Here is a 21338-nt window from a genome sequence, read left to right as displayed (position 1 = left end):
TCTTGTTCTCCTTAGACGAATCTGCCATACCACTTTTACAAACTTTTGCAGTGTGACCAAAGTTATTACATGTATAACATATAACATTGTAATTCCTTGGAGGAGCAAAAGAGTTCTTCCTCATAAATTTGAAGTTATTTCTTGCAAACATTCTATAGTTGATCGCCTTGTGTCCAAAATAATTGCAAGAGAAACAATAACCATAAAAGAAAGAATTGTTAAACCTGGCCATATGTGCTTGCCTTGAGATAGTAGGCCTTTTGAAAGCATTCTTTCTGATTTTTGATTGTGAATTCTTTGTGCTGCTATCGTTGTTCTTCTGCTGTTCTTCTTTTGCAGACTTAGAACTTTGACCTTCTTCAAGGCCAACTCCACTTTTATCAGTAGAATGTTTTTGGGAGTCTATAATCTCGTCCAAAGACATGAAGCTTTTCTGATCTATTTTTCTCATGATTCAGCTGTGTCAAAGATTTGTACAACTTCCTAAGAGAAATAACTTCAGCTTCAAGTCTCTCATAGTTTTCTTGTTTAAGCTCGAGCTAACTTCTAATTTATTCTTCAATTTACTTTTCTCCTTCAATTTGAATCTTCAAATCAATTATCAATTTCTTTGCATCCTCTAAGGCTTGTGATGTCTTGTTCTTTTCTTCATTTCCTTCTTGTAGCGGCAACTTCAAGTTCTGATTTTTCTTTCTAAGTTTCTTGATTTAATTTAGAGCACTTATTAGCTCTTGTTCAAGATCCACTTCTCCCTCTCCTTCATCAAAATAGTCTTCATCTTCTTGATTTTCAGTGTTCGTTTCTTCTAGGGCCATGAATAAAATATCATTATTTAAGGACTCCTCATCACTATCATTTGATGAACAACTTTCCTCCTTAGAATAGAGACTCTTTTTGAAATTTCGAGTCTTCTTTTTCTTTCCCTTGTATTTCTTTTTGTTGAACTTAGACTTCTTTTCATAGTTGTTGTCCTCACTTTTTTCATATGGACATTTAGCTGCAAAATGTCCTGCCTTACCATGGTTAAATATTTGATAGGCAACTTGCCCTTATATTTACCAAAACCTCTCTTCAACGTTCTCAAAAAATGTGCTTCATTAGAATCTGATTCTTCATCAGAACTATCACTTGACACATGCTCCTAATCTTTACTTTTCTTCGAGGCTTTAAAGACTGTCTCCCTTTTGGATGAAGAATCAAAATTTGTCCTCATCTCATAGGCTGTTAAAATGCCATAAAACATATCAACAATCAACAATCAACTTATCAAGTTCCGTCATCTCTTCAATCGTTGAAAGTGAAACCTTTGCATTTTATCAAAATGCAAAGGAAGGGACTTAAAAATTTTCTGAACAATTGTGGACTCCTCAACTTTTTCTCGTAAACCCTTAAGAGAGTTTACAACTCGCAAAAAACATTTTCTTCCTCCTATATTGTGAGACTCTCAAAATGTCTTCTATGAATCTAAAGATTAGCCTTCTTAACCTTATCATCTCGTTCATATGTTTTTTGAAGTTTCTCCCAAATGTCATGAGCCGTATCACAATGCATGATTTTCACAAATTTTGTCTTTGACAGACCACGTAAGATTTCTTTCATGGCTTTTGCATTGTATTCAAACTCTTTCTCCCTTCAACATCCATTGAAGGAACTGAAGGAACCGTGTATCCAGACACTACACTATTCCAAACATCAAAACCAAGAGACATTAGATAAACTCGCATTTGCACAATCTAGAATGCATAGTTGGAGCCATCAAATAAGGGTGCTCTATTTGTAGCAAGACCTTCAACAACACTCATGTGTGCTATCAAGATCAGCCTCCGAGTGTTTAAGCTCTGTTTCCGAAGGCACCTTTCTCTGATACCAATTGAAAAGCACACAAAATACTGAGGGGGGGTGGGTGAATCAATATTTTAAAAACTTTTAAAAACATAAAACTTCATAAAACATAGAGAGAGCAGACATCAAGACTCAAACACTAATTTTCTCATGGAAAACTTGTTTGGGTAAAAAACCACGGCAAACAATGCTTTCATTAGCAAATGAGCATGTAATGTCTCCTTTTCTAGCACGCGTTGTATGATGTTGTCGTTAGCCTATTTCTCCATAGTCCCGAAGGCTAACCAAGACTTTTAAGGGATCTTGGTGATATTTGGCCTAGGTAGTTTCAGTTATAGGCGATTCTAAGGTGTTTTGATGTGTTTTTGGGTTACTTACTATTTATTGTAAGTCAGTTGGGCCAGGTCAGGATCATCAGTGGTTCATGAAAAATATTCTGTCAATGGTTATTGATGATATTGATTTGAGATTTTAATAATCATTTGTGATTATTAATTACTTTATCATTAAAGTTAAGTTATAAGTTAAATTAAAATATTTATCTTTATTGATGTGGGAACTTAAGTTAAAAGGGAAAATAATTTAAATATTAAAAGTTCCCTTTATTAAAGTATGTGGAGACATGAATGTTAAAGGGAAAAAGTATATCTTTTATCCCACATTGGCTGGAAAGTGTGTGAGCTTTCCCAGGAAAGTTATAAAAGGTTCTTAAGAGCTCATTTATGGATGTGGTTGGTTTATTATTTTTCTCTTGGAGAATTTTGGGAGCTTTGGTTTCCAGCAGGTTTGAGGACAAAAACTCTCAAGCTTGGAGGCAGTGGACGGAAACCCATTGTTAGTTGGAGATATCATTTAGGTATCTCACTTGTGTTTCACTTATTTCTGAAAATGAAGGTACTGTTGTTGTAAGGTACCTTTTCTATTTCTACTATTCATTTTGCTAGGGTTTGAATATTGTGAAGGAGTTTGGATGCCATAGTCGTTGAGGTGCATGTTGGACATTGCTGGGTGCTACAGTGACGTGAACAGTGCCATGAACAGTGACGTGAACAATGTGTGAACAGTGTTGCTATAGTGACACATCAGTTTGCTATCCACAAGATTTTGATGATCTACTTGGCACTTCATTGACACATTTTGCATCTTAGGTTTCAGTGCCCTATTCCTAGACTTGGACACATCTTTGGAGGAGTTTGGGATTACTTTTAGATATCATAATATTCAGACAAAGAGCATAAAATATCAGACCTACATAAGGATTTTCAGACATTATCTTTAGCCATTCATGTCATCAAATTGTGCCTAAAGGATAGATTGAACTTCGGACCATATCCCTATTGCCATTCATTGGAGCTGAAACCCATGACTAAAGGGAACTGCAGGGATTTAGGATAGGTTAACACAGCAGCAGTTCAAAGTATTAGTGACTAGTTTTTACAAGCTAGGCTAAGCATTGTTAGCTGCAACCCTTCATTTGGAGTATACTTTTGGTATGTGAACTTGTGCATGAGTTGTACACACCATTGTAAAAGAAATTTGAAATTTCCAGATTGTAATGGGACTGAAATTTGAAGAGATATTTCTGTTTCCAGTTTGAAGCAGACTTGAAATAAGAATAAGCTTATCATTATTATCTTTATCATCTTGTCATTGTTATCTATTAGTCATTGTATTCAACTCTTTTTCAAAGCAAACATTGGACAAACTAAAACCTTTGAAACAAAGGAAAACTCATAAATCAGTCTTAAGAAGAATACATGCCAAGTGTTTGACAAAATGTCAAACCACACAAACTGAAAAAATAAGTGCAGGAAGGACAGGGGTTCGTACAGATCACCAACCCAAACTACAAAAGTGAGCACCAACTTTGAAATCCCCACATTTTTTTTTTTGATTTTTAACAGATTTACAGCACCAATCACCCATTAGGGTTAGAATAATGTAATCCAAATCAATTGAAAGGAACCCTTCCACCTTTTGATCATTGAGAGCCCAAACTGGGAAGGTGAGAGCATACAGTGATAGGGGATCGTTAGATGCAACACTGAAAATGCAGATTACAATACTCGGGCGGCAAGCCAGCCCCTTTCGTTTGTACAATGGGATATTGGAAACAATGCAATCACCTGGCGGTAAACCAGCCAAGGACAAGTCAAAGAATTGAGAATGCAATCACTCAACCTCTTGTGCAGCGGGAGGACTAGAAATGGAAATAATTATCAACTCCACCGCTTATTCAGTGGGAGGACAACATTACAATCAACTCAACTGCTTATGCAGCGGGAGGACAACATTACAATCAACTCAACCGCTTATGCAGTGGGAGGACAGTATTACAAACTGAAGATAGGCAGCCAAGCCAACCTCGTCCACTTTTGTAGTGGGAACCAAATAATAAAAAGTTTGGCAATCCCTGCACTATGTTGTTTAAGAGAGTTAATGCTCCATAGTGTAGGTGATTGAGTATCATGTGTCGAAGCTTCCATAGTCAGTCATTGTCATCCATTGCGGCTCCATGTTTGAATATAAACACTATCCTCTTGCATACCGTTGTGATGTATTCACACATCGCCCCATTGCGAATGGGGACCCCTGCTTTTTGCTTTTTAGGTTAGTTCTCTTAGCTTTATTGTTTAGGTTTGTGCTATTAGTCTTTGCATCGAAGAGTTGCTAGAGAGCTCATTTGGATAGGATGCTCTCGTTGAGTTGAGATGAATCAATGAGTGGCTTAGAACTGGTGCTAGAGCTAAGTCTTGATTAAGAGTAAAGGAATATTTGTACCTTGCCAGGCGTCTAGGTAGATAGGTCTTAGTGTGGCCTTGCTTAAGAAAGTGAATTTAGGTCATCGATGTGCATAAAGAATGTGAAATGTTGAAGCGAGTGTCGTCAAGGACCTCCTTTAGAGTCTAACTTGGTCATGTTGATGAATGGTGAAGCAAAGATCGGGCACAATCATGAAGTCTGAAAGGTAAATTGAAGGCAAATAGTGGAAATTTGACACATTATGAGAATATTCGCTCAGGTACCTCTCCAGGGTATAGTAGCGAATCCTTTAAGACCTCCCTTCTTGCCTTTCAATCAAGTTAAATTGTTGCTTCAAGCCTCAACTATGGTGAAGTTGACCTTAGATGTGTCTTTGGGACTACATTTGAACGAATTTTGGTCATGGACAAGGAAGAATATAGATGCAAAGACCAAATTCGCTCCTGACCCTTCCAAAGGTTTAAGAGCGAATTCCTTAAGTGAGAGATTCTTGCTCCAATTTGGATGGATTCCTCCAATTCAAGGCCTTGATTGATGCAACATCCACTTACCTATCCCTCGAAGGAGCAAGGACATGAAGTTTAAAATTGAAAACTTGAGGAAAATTGGAGAATTTGAGCTAAAGAGCTAAATTCGCTCTTGACCCTTCCAAGGGTACAAGAGCGAATTTCTCTAAAAACCTCTCTTGCTTCTAACATGGGTTAAAATCCTTCATTCCACGCCTTGAGTGAATGAAAAATGATCTATCCATGCCTTTGGAAGTGAGTTGTAACCAAGTGAGATGAGGAAAATGAGAGGAATTTGAGCTAAGAAGCAAATTTCGCTCCTGACCCTTCCAAAGGGTCCAGAGCGAATTCCTCTTGAGATCATGTTCCTTCCAAAGGTACCTAAGCGAATTTGCCAAGGATTGTGCTTTGATCCCAAATTTGAGCAAGGAAAACCCTTAGGATGCCTTCCTAGCATAGACCAAGGTCAAAACAAAAGTAAAATGAAGGATAAATTGAGTGAAAATATGAATTTTGCTCCTGACCCTTTCAAAGGGTCCAGAGTGAAATTCCTCTTGAGGTCATGTACCTTCCAAAGGTACCTAAGTGAAATTGTTAAGATTTACTTTTGATCCAACATTTTGAACTAGGCGCCTCCTTAAGGTGATTTGTTAGCATGTCCTAAGGTGAGAACAACGTGAATGAGGGTGAAGTTTGAATGTTTGAATGATATCTAAGACTAATTCCTCAAATTCGCTCCTGACCCTTCCAAAAGGTCCAGAGCGAATTTCCTTAAATCTCCCTTCTTGTTTCTAATTTGCATCATAAAACTTGTTCCCTTGAGGGAAGGTTGATTTATCCATGCCTTCAGAGTAAATTGAGTGATATAAAAGGCAAAGAATTTATGCAAATTTGTCATGTCCCCACTCTAGCTCAGTCTAGCAGAGACATGTGAGTCAGCTTATTATGGGGTCTTGTAGGCTGACAGGGTTGGACAGAGACCCGGTATGGTTATTCAGTGTTGGAGACTTGGTATTCTAGCAGTTATTGATCAGTTGGGAGACATTCCTTGTTTTTAGGAGGCAGTTCCTACTTTTTAGGAGGTTTGATCATGCCCAAGGTTGGGTCTCCATGAGATGCCTCTTTGGGTTCAGTTTCAGAGAGATTGGGCTTGTTTCCTAAATTTTAGGAGCATCCCTAGATTTTAGGGATGAGACTACCAGTGAATCCTTGATTTCCGACTTCAGTCACAGACAGGTGACAGGATGATTTTAGGGTTTGTAATGTCAGTTGGGCATTTTATGGCTATTTGGGTTATATTTTTAATATTTCCTAAGTTAGCGTTTAATAATTAAATAAGGCTAAGTTGTTAGCCATTTTGGAGTAATAAGGGGATTTTTGGCCTCATCTGGATGCGCACCCTATTGTGTGATAGCTCGTTGGAAAGATCTTGAAATTCTTTAAATCTTTCTCTTTGGTCTCAGGGCAATTCAGTGAGCGGATTTCTGTCTATGAGGAAAAAGGTCATTTTCTAGTAACATGACCACTTTAAAATAAGAAATTATAACATTTCCACTAGACCATGCCACTTGGAGACAATTAGGGTTCGATTTGCAATTGAGAGGGGTTATAAGGGGATAGGAGCTTCATTCTATCATCATCTTTTGCATATTTGACAACTTGTATGAATTTTCTCTGGAGAGCGATTTCTAGACTGGGACGCAAACCCCAGGATTAGGATTGGCTGGGACGTAGCCCTCAGCAATCTTTGGCACCGGACTTATAAGGCATTGTGTGTGGTGATTAAGGACAGAGGCATCAATTCTCAGTAGGGTTTCAGCGTGGCCTACCATCTTTCCAGTGGAGACGTGGTTCATTGCAGCTGGAGGAATGCCATTTGCAGCAAATACACCACGTGGTGTATAGGGTATTGCTTGTATTCACTTCCAGTGTATGTGGGGTTGGAGAACATTCTTCATCTTCCAGTTTGACTTTGAATTTGTATGAGAGCTTGGGAAATACATTGGATTCATTGTTTGGCTTTGTAATTCAGACAAATCTGCCTGGTACGATTTGCAATAATTCTGACTTTTGCTGTATACCTCATTTATTTCAGTATTGCTTCATATTTGCTGTTATCTATTCCTTCCTATGCTATTAAACAATCAAAAACACAAAAACAAACAACCCTTTCTGCACTTCTGTCTAGTTCTGTAAGAAAAACTTAAATAAACAGGAAAACAAAATTAAAAATAAAAAAATTACAGCAGGTTAACAGCAAAGATCTATCAGGGATCTTTCAAAATTTGAGAAATTTGTTCCTGACCCTTCCAAAGTGTCCAGAGCGAATTTCATCTAAGCTCTTGACCCTTTCAAAGGGTCCGGAGCGAAATCCTCCAAAGGACCTAATTCCTCATTAGAGACATTGAATGGTGGTCATGCATGGCAAGAAAAGGATCCAAAAGTCAAGTCTACGATAAAGTCAAGTTAAAAGGGGTGTGAATTGAGCCTAAAAATGCAAAATTCGCTCCTGACCCTTCTAAAGGGTCCAGAGCGAAATCCTTAGAAAGGCCTAATTTGTCACCAAAAGCATTGAGTGGACATCACTTTGAAGGCAAATGGACTTGATTGAGATGAAGGAAGGACCCAAAAGCCAACTCTAGGAGCAAGGTTGAAGGAAGTGATGAAAGTTTGATGTGCAAATAGCTATTTCACTCCTGACCCTTCCAAAGGGTCCAGAGTGAATTCTTTTGAAACCTCCTTTTGCTCCCAATTTACATCAAGCATAGCGTTGGTTGAGGTTGATTGAACTTAACGGGATCCTTAGACATTTATTTGAGTGAGTTGTGGTCATAAAGTGTGAAGAATTTGTGCAAAAATGCAAAATTCGCTCCCGACCCTTCCAAAGGGTCCAAAGCGAAATTCTTAAAAGGACTTCATTCCTCACCTAAGCCATTGAACTAATCTCATTTTGAACAATAATGGAAGCAAATTGACTTGATTGAGGTGAAAGAAGGATTTGAAAGTCAAGTTTAAGGTGATTTGAAAGGAAAAGAAGTGTGAATTGAGCCTAAGGAAGCAAATTCGCTCCTGACCCTTCCAAAGGGTTCAAAGAGAATTTCTTCAAGAAGCTTTGTACCTTGCTCAAACCTTTGAACTAACCTATTCCTAAGCTTTTTTGAGGGAAAAAGACTTGTTTTTGATGAGAAAAGGATGAGAAATGATTTTTTATGAAGGAAAATTGAGCAAAATGCAAAACACCTATTTACTCCTTGTTTGGGGTCAAGATCTTTGTTCCTATGGTGTGGTTGAGAGGGGATTGATGTATACTTGTCTTGAGAAGTGAATTGAAGCAAAGGAAATAATGAATTTGAGACTAAATGCAAAATTCGCTCCTGACCCTTCCAAAGGGTCTAGAGTGAATTTCATTATACGTCCTGTCCTTGGAAAGGGTCCAGAGCGAATTTCATTATAGGTCCTGTCCTTGGAGAGGGTCCAGAGCGAATTTCATTATAGGTCCTGTCCTTGGAGAGGGTCCGGAGTGAAAATTTCATTATAGGTCCTGTCCTTCAAAAGGGTCCAGAGCGAAATTGATTATAATGCCTTCTTGTTGATGGTTTGAAGTGAGGAATACTATGTTAGAATGAACACATCATGTATTAACATCATTTTGTTTGTTTTGCACATCAACAAAATCAAGTTGGAGGAAGATCAGGCCAGGACAAGGACGACTTCTTCAAACCTCATCATCATTAAGGACACCTTAAGTGTGGAGAAGAAGACCAAAGTGTTAAAGACTTCAAGTGTTCAAGCAATAGAGCAAGACATTCTCAAGGACCTCATTCTATCACATAGAGAAATCACAAAAATCTTACAAACATTTCAAGGTGATATGAGCTACCAAAGGAGGAATGACTTGACCGTGAAAAGGCCTCATCAAACACAAGAGAGCCAAGGAAGGGTACATCGTTCCTCAAGTACATCCAGGACTAAGGAGGATCAACCAAGGTCAGTGCAAGGGTACATTGAAGAAGCAAATAGTTTCAGAAGAGTTAATCAAAGTTAGCTTCTCATCATCATCACATTGAGTATCTTGAAATATTGCTCAACGTTCATTGACCAAGCACAAACGCAAGACAAGGTGGCATCCCAGTCACTGTTCCTCCAGTCAGAAAGGTCCACCTCAGCATGTCCAGATTCGATGAATCACGCTTATGCACGAAGGCACAAACTTCGATATACCTACTCCTGTTTCCTATTGGTTCACAAACATTGAATGTAATTTTCTCATTGGCTAAGGAGAGTTTGTTGTAACAAACCCTAATTAGGGTTTCCATCTTGTAATCCTAGCCATTGATTGTAAATCAATCTGAGCCATTGAAGTGTAAAGAGCTCTCTATATAAAGCTCTGGCTCTTCATTTGTAAAGGTTAATAGTTAGAAAATAGAGGTTAGAATAGCTAGTGATCAATAGAGAATAAATAGCAATTAGAGTAGATTAGGGAGAGAAGGCAAGAAATTGTGGCCTTGATTGTAAATGAACTCCATTTTCATTGAAGTTATGGTGAAGTGTGTTGTTTCTTTGCAACATACATGGTTTTTTGTTGAATCTTCATTTTAGATGGCAAATGATTAGATTGAATGAGGGAAGTTACTGAATGCACTTGCGTGGAATTCGCCTTGTCCAAACCACTAGCCTCTTACTGATTGTAAGTGCGCCCTGCGTGGTTAACTGGTATTGAATGAGCTTAATCTCGAATTGTTATGCGTCTATTGTTCATGCATTAACTTGAATGGTGATCAATGTCTGATGGTGTAACGATTTGAACATATTTGAAGCATCCCTTAGAAGATTGCATTGAGTTGGTGTCGGATTGTTCAACCTGATGGTGAGACTCAACCCAGTAGGACTCCACCTAGTCGTTCTCTTACATTCTAGGTCTTAGATTAGATTGTCTAAACCCTACACCTTTTGGTTATTTCTTTATTATCTTGGTTAGTAGGTAGGACTTAAGTTCCAGCATATCAAAGCATTCAGACAATCAAACGTAAGTCCCCTTGTGATTCCAGCATAATCACATCACACCAACAAAGCTTATCCACACGTAGAGACCCTAAATACCAGAACCTTGGAGTTATTTCGACTGATCCTTAGGCAAATCTTCAACATTTGAATAACTTTGTTCAAGAGAGGATAAGATACCTTGGTATTTTATTCTGTGTTCACATGTGCATAAAAAACACATCAACACATACCTATAACCAAAACTCAACCTAGATCTTGGTTGTAATCACTAATAATGATGTGTTGATTATCAAAGTCAGCCACACACTTAAGATCTGTCATGGTTGACTTTGAAAACAAGTTCTTAGTTAGCCCAGGAACATAGATCATAAAGCTCAATACATCACTGAAAGGTATCCACATGGAGATAGATCTTGTCCTTGTAATTGGATATGGGGAATCATCACTAAGCTCCACTTGTACATCTCCCCTTCTATTCTCAATTTTTGTTGAAAGCCTTCTTATCAAAAGCCACGTGCTCCATTGTCCACATATCAACCTACGTGAAAATGATGTTAGTGGATAGTCATGCCATAACGGAGAAGGTTGTCTCAGGCTTGGATGAAAACTTATCCATTGCTAAAGCTTCTACATTACTTGTAAACTGCTTCTATTGCTACTTGCCTGTCCTATTCTTATATTCAAGACAAGGAGAAGCTGAGTGCCCATATTTGTGGCATTTGAAATACTTGATATGCTTCAATCTTTCTTCCTCTATTGAGAAGAACTAGAATCCTTCTTCCCCCTTTGACCCTTTCCTAGGTTGTCCTTTCTTTCCACCTTTCCTCATCTTCTTGGTGAGAGCTATTTTTTGAGTTTTTCTGCTTTGGCTAAAATAATCTCCACTTCAGTCTCCAAATAGATGAAATCATTCCAAAACTTCTCAAAAGTGGGAAGCTTCTTATGAGCCTAGACAGCCTAAACAAATGGGTCCTAAGATGAGAGAACCCTTCTATAGATATGGACAACAACTCATCTTCCTCCACCTTCAACCAAATTGCAGCAATCTGATCTCAAAGCTCAAGATCTTTATAAGGTAATTGACCATTGCATTTGTATCACTCATGTATGTGGCAGCATGCTTTTTCTTTAGCAGCATCTAATAGGAAATCAGAGAAGCTACTATTTATGAGGAATATTTCTAGCAGCTGTTGGATGTACAGACTGAAAGGCTGTACCACCTTAACTTTTATTGCTATGTGGTGATATTGATTTTTTCTTTTATTTTTGTTGAGAAATGATCAATGAGTGGCAGCTGATGCTCGGTTCTCCAATTGTGTAATAACACTGATATATAATGTCTATGTGACTAATTTACTGGAAATGTATCCTAAATTTGTCAACAATAAGTACTGAGAGAATTTTACAAAGCCTCTCCCATGATATGGCTGGGTAATGCAACCTCAGGGTGATTGAGATTGTGCTGGTTGGCATTGGGACTCCTTATATGTTGTTCTGGTGCTGCTAAAATGGTTCAAGCTTCCTTTTGGTTTGCTGTTGGTGAAGCACCTAGAGAGTGAGGTATTTAGTTACTTCTGAATTTCTGAGATTGCCAAATCTTCTGTGTAGAGCACATTCAGAGATAGCACAAATTTATCCAGAGGAGGATGTGCATCTTTTCTGATTATAGTCATCTGCTAATATGATGTGGGACACATTATTGTACTTTTGAAAGATGCTGTTGCTTGTACAAGCATCACTGAGAATGTTAAATTTAGAAAAAGTGCTCTGAATGAGTTCTTAGATGAAGAGAGCGGGGATTAGCTATGGCAGTTGCTTAAAAAAGTATAATTTGAGAGGTGGGTATCATAGGACAGGCACAATCTTATAACAGAGACAAACACATTCATTCAAAGGAGGTAAGCCATAATCTATCAGCGAAGATTTATTGTGCTTTGTTTCATTTTATATTCATGATGTTGCTGAAGCACTGTGCACAATAGACAACTGAATTCAATGTGTTGTATCTAAAATGAAAACGTCAGGGCAAATTATAATGGAGCTTAAGAATCGAATGATGCATCATTCATGAAATTAGTTGTATGTTTGGTCTTGCAATTACATAGCCTTACAGAAACGTTTCCTCTAGAAATTCCTATTGTATTACATGTATTATTCGTAACATAATTCTTTAATTTCTATCAAGCCCAAGTCATTATTTTGATTGACAAAATCTTGCATTTTATTGTACTTTAGTTTCTCAAATTTTTATAATTTTTTAAAACTAGAAATCCTTTAATCCTTAATTATATTTCCATTATGTTATTTTAATTTTTTATTTTGTTAAGCTCATTAAATGGAGCAATTCACAATAACATAAATTTGAACTTTGGAATGTTCTAGTTTCAAGATTCTGACCAAAATTTTAGCATTTTAAGTTTTAACCAACTACATTATCCATAAGGTCCTTTAAGTGGGCTATTGTGAAGTCCCATTTCTCTTGCATTTGCCTTGAACTGTTATCTGTGGAAATACTGAGAAATTTTCTCATAAGTTTCTGTTATTTGTATTTGAATAGGTGTTTGTTTAACATATGCAAACGAGTCTGTATTAAACAAAGAAAAGACACCATGGAAAAAAGGAAGAGATGTCTGGTGGCAGGTCAGTAAGGCAATGCTAAAATATTTCTTTTTTCTTTTGAATGACTTCGTTTTTTAGGCCCTTTAAAAAATAACAGTTCAAACTATGTATGTTCACCTACAAACTAAATGAATATCCTTGTTTCTATCTTGAAGTATTTAGAAATATCTTACCAAACTTTTGTAGATTCTTTCATGTGATTTATATGTATTCTCTAGAGATTATATTCTTGTGGGCCAACTGGGTTATTGTTTTGATTAAGTGAATTGATAAGTAGTTTTTAAAAACATGAATGGAGTACAAAATACAAATTTATTATTGAAAAAAGGTGGAGATAAATGAATTCAGACTTAAGCTATAGCTGACCAAGCTGACCTAGCTATGCCTGGCCAACTTCCATATCCACCTGCTCCATGTGTTGTGTGATATTACGCTCTTATGGAAGAACAAACAACAATGGTTTGCTTCTGACTCCCCCATGATATTAGACAAGATCCCGAAAAGAAGAGAAATCTTGGACTGGATTTCCTATCATCTTGTGAACTTGTAGAGTACACATCCGTTTATCCTGTCAAGGAAAAATATCATTTTTTTGTATTCCAAGGCATTTCCACTGTACTATGGATGTACCTCAACACTCATTTTGCTGCTTTCTATTGACACAGCTTGGGTTTGTGCATGACCCTCAAAAGATAACTCATAACATAGTTGACATTTGGCTTGGTCGAAGTCTAGTGAGACTCCTAATCAATTGGTGATAAAGAGTAGCATTCATTTGAAGTGGTGCATCATTTATTGATAGTTGCTAACTTGCCTCCATTGGTGTTGAATGGGCTTGTAGTCTACCATTTTGAATTTCTTGAGCAATGTCTTAGTATATATACTTCATTTGAATCACAAAAATATGATTGTTTGATTTTCACACTTCTAGTCCAAGACAACAATGTAGAATCTCGATATCTACCATGTTGAAGGATCATTTGAGATCATTCTTTGTTGCTTCTCATCTTTTGAGAATATGTAGTGATGTGTAGATTTGACACCTAAGTTGCTAATTATAATTTTGGTTTGGGCTTGTGGGTTTGGTATGTGTATTTGGCAAATTTGTTTTGAGGTTGGGGTTGTCTGTACAAAAAAATGAAGAAAGATCACACACAGATATATTGATCTGCAAGATGTTCCCTATGGGGCATCTCTCAAAATGAAATAAACAGAGAAGTTCCTTAATGGGTAACTCTTGAAAGTTTCTATATTTTGACTATCAAATAAGGCACGCATGCCAATCGATATTGAGCATGCAATGTCACATTGTCACCTAATTACATATACCAAAAAGCTTGACTCTTGATCTGTTATCAATCTTTATTCGAGCAATATCCTCACCATGTGTTGTTGTGAATGATAGACAACATCTCTATAGCCAATTTCCTCAATTGATGAGTCTGCTTTGTTGTTAACAAATGTGTCATGGCTACTCATATACTTCCAAAGATTTCCAAGAGTACTTAGGATGAGTCCTTCCCTGAGTAATTTTGTTGTTTTCCTCATTTCTACCATTTGTCTAAGTTTCTTGACTAGTAAGAATCCACCTATATTTGAGATAGTACAAGTTGTGTCATAATCTTCAATAGATGCAAGAGATTCCTTTCAAAACTTCTGTTGTTGTAGTCCACTGCAATTGACATTGGAATTTGCTTAATATTGGAGGGCATCTATTAGATTGGACAATAAAATTTCAATGAAAAACTAGTCATGCTTGTGTTTCTCCTCAGTGTCTTAAGTTGCATTCTCCTATAATCACTTGGATGGCTCCTAGAGTGTGAGAGGCAATATAGAAAATCCGATTCAACCTTTTATCAGCGGAAGCGTTATCAAAGTCACATTCCTTGTTTGCCATCTTTGGGATGAGGGGAGGGAACAAAATAACAAATCTAACCTTGCTTTGTATGCATCGATGATTGCTTTCGATTGTGTGAGGATTTAGCTCATATCATCTCTCACATGCCTACGAGTTCAGTTGCTGTACTTCTTATTTTATAGTTGTGTTATTCTTGCAAGCTGATGTGATTGGATGCACTTTGATTGTTAGCTATTATAATATCCTTGGGTTGATCAATGGAAAAATTTGCCAAGATGTCTGCCACTTTATCCACTTCTCTAGAGTAGGTTGGATGGAGAAGCTTTCCAATTTGTCAAGAAGTGGCCAAATGTGCTCTAAAATATTCCCTAGTTTCTAATTTAAGATACTTCTACGATTTGCATTGATGGATATCACTGAGTCCCCTTCTATGTCTATGTTATTGATTTATTTCTGCTCACAAAGTTTAAGCCCCACTAGAAGAGCTTGTAACTTTGCCTTATTATTTCTTCTGTGCAATTTTTGTTTGAGATGGCCCAAATTAGGTTACCAAGTTCATTTTTGACTATGCACCATGCTCAAGAGGGCATCCAGGTTGCCACATGATACACAATCAAAGTTTAGTTTTAGTCTTATGCTTGGAGGCAGATGCAAATTTATCTTTTCCCTCTCACTTTTCAATCTATGTTTCATCCTGCTAGTCCTTGCATCAAGGGAATCTTGATCATACCCCATTTTCTCATTATTTGCCCATCACTTGTGTGAATGGGAGTGCTCTATCATCATAATCGTTCATTCTGAACATAATTGCCTCACTAATCCCAACATATATGTTCTTTATCGTCAACCTCTAATTCTTTCTAATTAAATATTCTTCTGTTTTGCTCCTTTCAGATGTGCCATAATCCTAATGACAAACTTACTATCCACAAACCCACCCAAAAGGAACTATTCTTGATTCTTGGCCAACTCTTGAACAAACCTGTCAGGTCATTTGGAAGCATGTTGCACCAGCCTAATTGCTCATTGATCCAACACCAACAAGCATTTGCAAATTTACAGTTTAATAAGAGATTATCAGTAGTTTCCTGTGCACTACTGTACAAGATACATCTTGATGGGCCTTCAATACCAATAGCCATCAATATATCTCCCATAATATTTTGCCTGTGCGGTGTTGTCCATGCAAATGCACTTGCCTCAGGTAGGCATAAGTGACCCCAACAATGATCTAATTGCCGCATTTTGTCACTCTCTGAGTAATTCATAGTCCATTTTCACTTAGTATATTCCAGATTTTGCACCAGCACAAATTATTTGATCCTCAGTAGCAGAGATGAGCAGTTTTTTCTTTTTGGGTTCTTTCATTTTCTCCTTTTGGGCATTTGAGAGGTTTGTACCACTAAAATTCCTCCAATTCCATTTTTTTTATTGGTTTAGGACAAGTTCCATATAATCTACCACTTGGTTTCCACAAGCTTTGACCAAAAGATCCTTGTAGCCTACCAACCTTGGACTGTCACAAGAGCTGGATAACCATTCCATGGATAATCCCAAAAGTTGGCACTTCTTTTGTTAATAATCCAATTCAAATGCTTAGTGATTGGGAATCTACTTTGCGACATAAAATTCCAAATCTGCAATTCACCAGGCAGGTTGGCAATGGAGAGTATCCTTGATGAATCTATTGAATCAAAGTACTTTCTTTGCAAAATTTTACTCCATTTCACATTTGGACACTCATACATCTTCCAAACCAACTTGGCCCCCAACACAGTATTTTTTTTTTATGGAGCAAATCCTAACACCTCTGTCGATTTTTCTTTGCAAGCAACATCTTATCCAATTAATGAGATTATCCTAATTTCGTTGATTCTGTCTCATAAAAACTTCTTCAGAATCTCTTCCATGTTGCTATTTGCCTTCTTGGTGAGTTGAATGCAAGACATTATAAAGATAGGAATAGTAGAGATTACAATTTGATCATCATTCTTTTCTACAAATGGTAGCCACCTCCCTTTCCATGATTTGGATTTGGATTTGCACGCATTGATTCTCTTCCCATAGATTGGTTTTGATGGCCACTTTGAATAGGGGTGCCCATAAATACTTGCTTGGAATTTTGTTAATGTTTAAACCTAGTGCCACAATTTGTCTTTGGATGACTAATCTGGTATTGAAGAAAAAGGTATTTGATTTGTTTTGATCAATGATTTTCCAAGAGGCTGCAACATATCTATCTAGGGCGTTTTTCTTTCATAGATGTTGCTTCATCTATGCTTGCCACACTAAATAGAATTGTATCATTCACAAATTGTTGGTGTGTAATGGATGACATCCCTCACTCTAGCTGGATTCCTTAACAAATTTCCCTTTTTGCTGAAGCCTTAATTGCCCTAACCAAAGCCTATGCCATTAATACAAAGAGCAAAGGAGATACTGGGTCACCTTGATGCAATTCCCTTGTAGCTTAAAAGAAATTGTATGGATTCCCACTTATTTAGAGAGAAAATGTGGGGGTTGATATACAATGGAAGATTCACATTGTCATTTCTTGCTAAAATTGAATTTCCCCAAAATCTTCATTAGGAATCTCCAGCTAGCTCTATTATAGGCTTTACTAATGTCCAACTTGATAGCCATGCTTTGTTTATTAGAGGATACAATCAAATGAGTTGTTTCATGGGCAATGATGGTACCATATATGATTGTTCATCCTGGAGTAAATACAATTTTCTCATATGACATGATACTTGGAGTAAATACAGTTTTCTCATATGATATGATACTTGGAAGATTGATTTAAGTCTATTCATTTAGAAATGATTTTGTAGAAAATATCATAGAAGGAAATGGGATGGAAGTCAGAAAATGTATCTATTGACAAATTTTTAGGGATCAACATAGTGTTGTTTGTATTAATGTCCTTCAAAATCTTTTTCGACTTCCAACATTCCTCCATGGATTTCTACACTTCTTGGCTCACTATATTTCAACTTTTGTAGTAGAAACATGCTAAGCAAGGTTACTAGGAGATGGGGGTACTTGGAGACTCTAGGTACTGGTACAACTAATTTTCAAAAATAGGAGATGGGGGTACTTGGAGACGCCAATTTTTTTTAAATATAATTTAATAATTTCCAAAACATATCATGACAAAGAACTTTGAATCCAAGAACAGTGGTAAAGTTTAACATTAACTTTATAATTGAACAAAAATTGAAATTAAAATTGCTTGTATTGATGATACCATAGCCAGTCTAAATTGTTTAGTGAAAGTAAGGTAATATAGATGTTGAGCACACTCAATATTGTCGGCTAAATAGTAAAGGCAATTTCTCTTTAGACTATTACAATGATAAGAAATCAGTCCTCTCAAAATGTCTACATTGCCAATAGATCCGATCACTATAACTTTGCATGGATTTTTGTCTTCATGCGAAACAGTTTCCTTATTAGTCATTTCCCTACAACTTTGCTTTGCTGCAAGCTTATCTTATTTGTTTGCTTTATTTTTTTTGCCTTTTTACTGCATTTTGCCCTAAGTTTTCTAGGAGGAGACATCAATTTTTGGTTAGGAGACTTTGGAGACGGCAGCCAAAAGCACCTTATGCGTCAAGAAGTTTCCGGAGACGTCTCCGGTACTGGTATGGGTCTCTAGGGGTAGGAGACGGGTCTCCTGGTAACTATGATGCTAAGAAAGTATCCAGCCTTAGGGCCTTGTTTCACCTCCTCTTTGGTGATGGGAGCCATTAAAGTATTGTTATAATCCTCAAAGACCAACCCAAGAATGTTGTCTAATAGCATTTATTGATTCTATAACTTCATGGCTTGGGCACGTAGATCTTCAAAGAAAGATACAACCTCCATTTGAATGTCCTTTGGATTTCTGAGGAGAGTTCCCTCTCTTGAGCAAATGGAATCTACATGTTTTGGATTTCTTTGTATATTAGTAGTGTTGTGGAAATACTTGGTGTTGAGCTCACCACCTTTCAACTATATTTCTCTTGACTTTTTGATTTCCAAAAAAATTCCTCTGTTGCTAAAATTTATTCATATTGCCTCATCAATTCTTTCTCTTTTAGGAATTCCTCCCGAAACAAGTCATTAGCCAACACTTTTTGATTCAAAACTTCCATGTCTTTTTCAATCTTTTTCTTTCTCCTGAAAAACAATTTGGAAGGAGGATTTAGTCAATTCTTTTAGGTGGGACTTAAGAAGATGTCATTTTTATTGACAAAAGACATTTTGGTACCTCTTTGAGTGTTTGCATTTGATCACTACTTGCTTATTGAATTGAGGAAATTGTCACTTTTGATCCACATCCTTTTGAACTTGGAAGGACATTAGATTGGTGCATTGTCTTCCTTGATGGATAAGAAAACCGGGTAATGATCCGAACTTTAGGTGGGAATGATCATTGGATCGAGCATATGTGAAAAGTGTAGCTAGTTGACGTTGTGCATGAATCTATCTATCCTCTCAGCTGTATCAGTGAAACCAGGTTTTCTATTGGTCCATGTGTACTCACCATTCTTTTGGATGATGTCGATAAGTTTGCCTATCTTACAACATTCTGAAAGTCAACATGGGACTGATTTGCTCTCGATAAACTGCCTCTTTTATTAGTCCTTGAGAGGATTGTGTTAAAGTCATCTCTAATGATATATGACCAAGGAGAGGAGTTTGCAAAACGTGAGAGATTTGATAACATACTAGTACCTTCTCATCTGACTTTGCTGGTCCATATACATTCAACAAAGAAAAACTAGACCTATGTGCAAACTCTAAACATTTACTATCTACCAATTCTGAGCTTGATGAATGACTTACACGTTTGCCCATCATGAAGACCACATAATCCTAATTGCTCCAGCAGCATCAATAGATTCTACAAAAGCTCTATCCCATCTCTTATAGTGATTAACAAAAGTCTTAGCGTCTTCTTGGCTGAATTTTGTTTTTTTCAAAAATGATAATATCTACATGGAGAGTCTTGATTTGGAGCTTTCTTGTTAGAGGAATTTAAGACCCTAACATTTTATGATCTACCTTCCCTTTTTTGGTGGTTAGTTTTACAACCCTTTTTCTTCCTTGAAACAATGTGTCTTCATCTTTGTTCTCTAATCTGCACCATCAATTAAATTAATACATCTCCCTCCACTCTTTGAATTCAGAACTTGGAATAATTTTTCCTTTCACAAGGCACAAGCACAAAACATGGTCATATGACACGAGTTCATCTTGAAAAACCTGAAAGAGTAGAATTTTTTTTAAGGGTGGGTGTAATGTCCCCATTTTTGTGAGCATTAGAGTTCAAGGGATTAGCCTATTATTTGGACTCTCGTAGGCTAATATGTTTGGATAGAGAGCCTCAGTGGCAGTTAATGGAGATTGTTGTCACTCCATGTGTTCAGTTCAGTCTCAGGTTCAGTTCCAGGCCTTTGTACATCAGTGTTTGAGCTTAGTTGAGGAACTTACTTTTTATAGTTAGTTAATCTGACAGTGAAGCTATTTTTAGTTAGGGCACCTGGACACATGTGGGTTATACAATGTTGACCCTAGCTTCTGACGGCTCGTCAAAAGACTGAATATTGAGGGAGATATTAATATTTTAGTGGTTAAGTTATTTAATTAACTTATATGAACATTATAAAGTCACTTTAAGTCATAAAGTGACTTTATGAAAATTAAAAAGCCACTTAAAATATTATAAAGTGATTTTAAAATCACTTAAATCATAAAGTTCACCCAAATTTGATTTAAACTATGGAAAGTAAGTTATATACATTGAAATGTATTTAAAATTGTAATTGGGCGTACTTTTTTGGAATTTGTGCCATTTGGTGATTATAAGAGGCAAAAGCAAGTCAACCTCAATTATTATTGATTATTTGACATTGCTTGATTTTTGCTCTGTGGATTTTCTGAGACAAGGGTTTCAAAGGGTTTTCTATTGAAGAACAATAACTCTTCATAGATCAGTGATTTTGAGGCTGTGAAAGATCAACTGAATTATTGCAATCGAGAGGGCTTCATCTAGGAGTCTTACTGTGCTTCATCAAAAGTTATTTCCTTTAGTTATTTGTAGATTTTTGAATAAGGGAAGGGGCATTCAGGTTTAGACGCCCCTGTTGGCAATTGACACTCATCCGGTGGTTTCTGATGGTTCGTTATTGGTTTAGGGTTGTCATTGATGGCAACTCTTCATGGAGATTCGATCCGATAGCCATAATTCGTCTTAACCGGAAGCGGATGTTAACCGGTATTTCAGGATGAACAAAGCAGTTTTGGGTCTGGAAGCTTTTCGATGATTGTGGTGCATTGAATCGTGTTTGAGATGATTGTGTCGACATATAAACATCATTTTACTGTTGTTTTGGTGATCCAAATTTATCTTTTGTGATCCGGTCAAGCTGACATGTGACTACACGTTACACTAGCAGGGCGACATGGAAATGACCTATTTTGTGATTGCGGATATGTAAGACCAGTGTACATGATCATTTTTGGTGAATGGTAAGATTGTAAGCGAGCGAGTGGTGATTGAGAATCCGTTTTGGCGCAGTTTCATGTGCTCATTCTTGATCTGTTAGCTGATTGAGACAGTGAATAGGGCATAACAGAGCAAAACAACAAAGGTGATCCAGTCGGTATGTTTGGCACTTAAGCAGAACTCATCCAAGCATTTAAGATGCTATCTTAGACTTCATTTTGCTATAATTCATCATTATAATCAATCAGTA

The 21338-nt window shown here is 37.0% G+C and overlaps 1 protein-coding gene across 1 annotated transcript in view; it reads left to right on the top strand.

Moving 5' to 3' along the window:
- Nucleotides 1-21338, top strand: part of LOC131038499 (acetyl-coenzyme A synthetase, chloroplastic/glyoxysomal) — a 163315-nt gene that overhangs the window by 73133 nt on the left and 68844 nt on the right. The window contains exon 6 of the mRNA XM_057970945.2: nt 12673-12755. Within this exon, the coding sequence (XP_057826928.2) occupies nt 12673-12755 (83 nt within the window). The remainder of the gene's footprint in view (nt 1-12672; nt 12756-21338) is intronic.

Source organism: Cryptomeria japonica, chromosome 10, assembly GCF_030272615.1.
Source record: "Cryptomeria japonica chromosome 10, Sugi_1.0, whole genome shotgun sequence".
Taxonomy (NCBI): Eukaryota; Viridiplantae; Streptophyta; class Pinopsida; order Cupressales; family Cupressaceae; genus Cryptomeria; species Cryptomeria japonica.
Note: the sequence above shows the minus strand (reverse complement) of the source record. Positions and strands in the feature narration are given on the sequence as shown.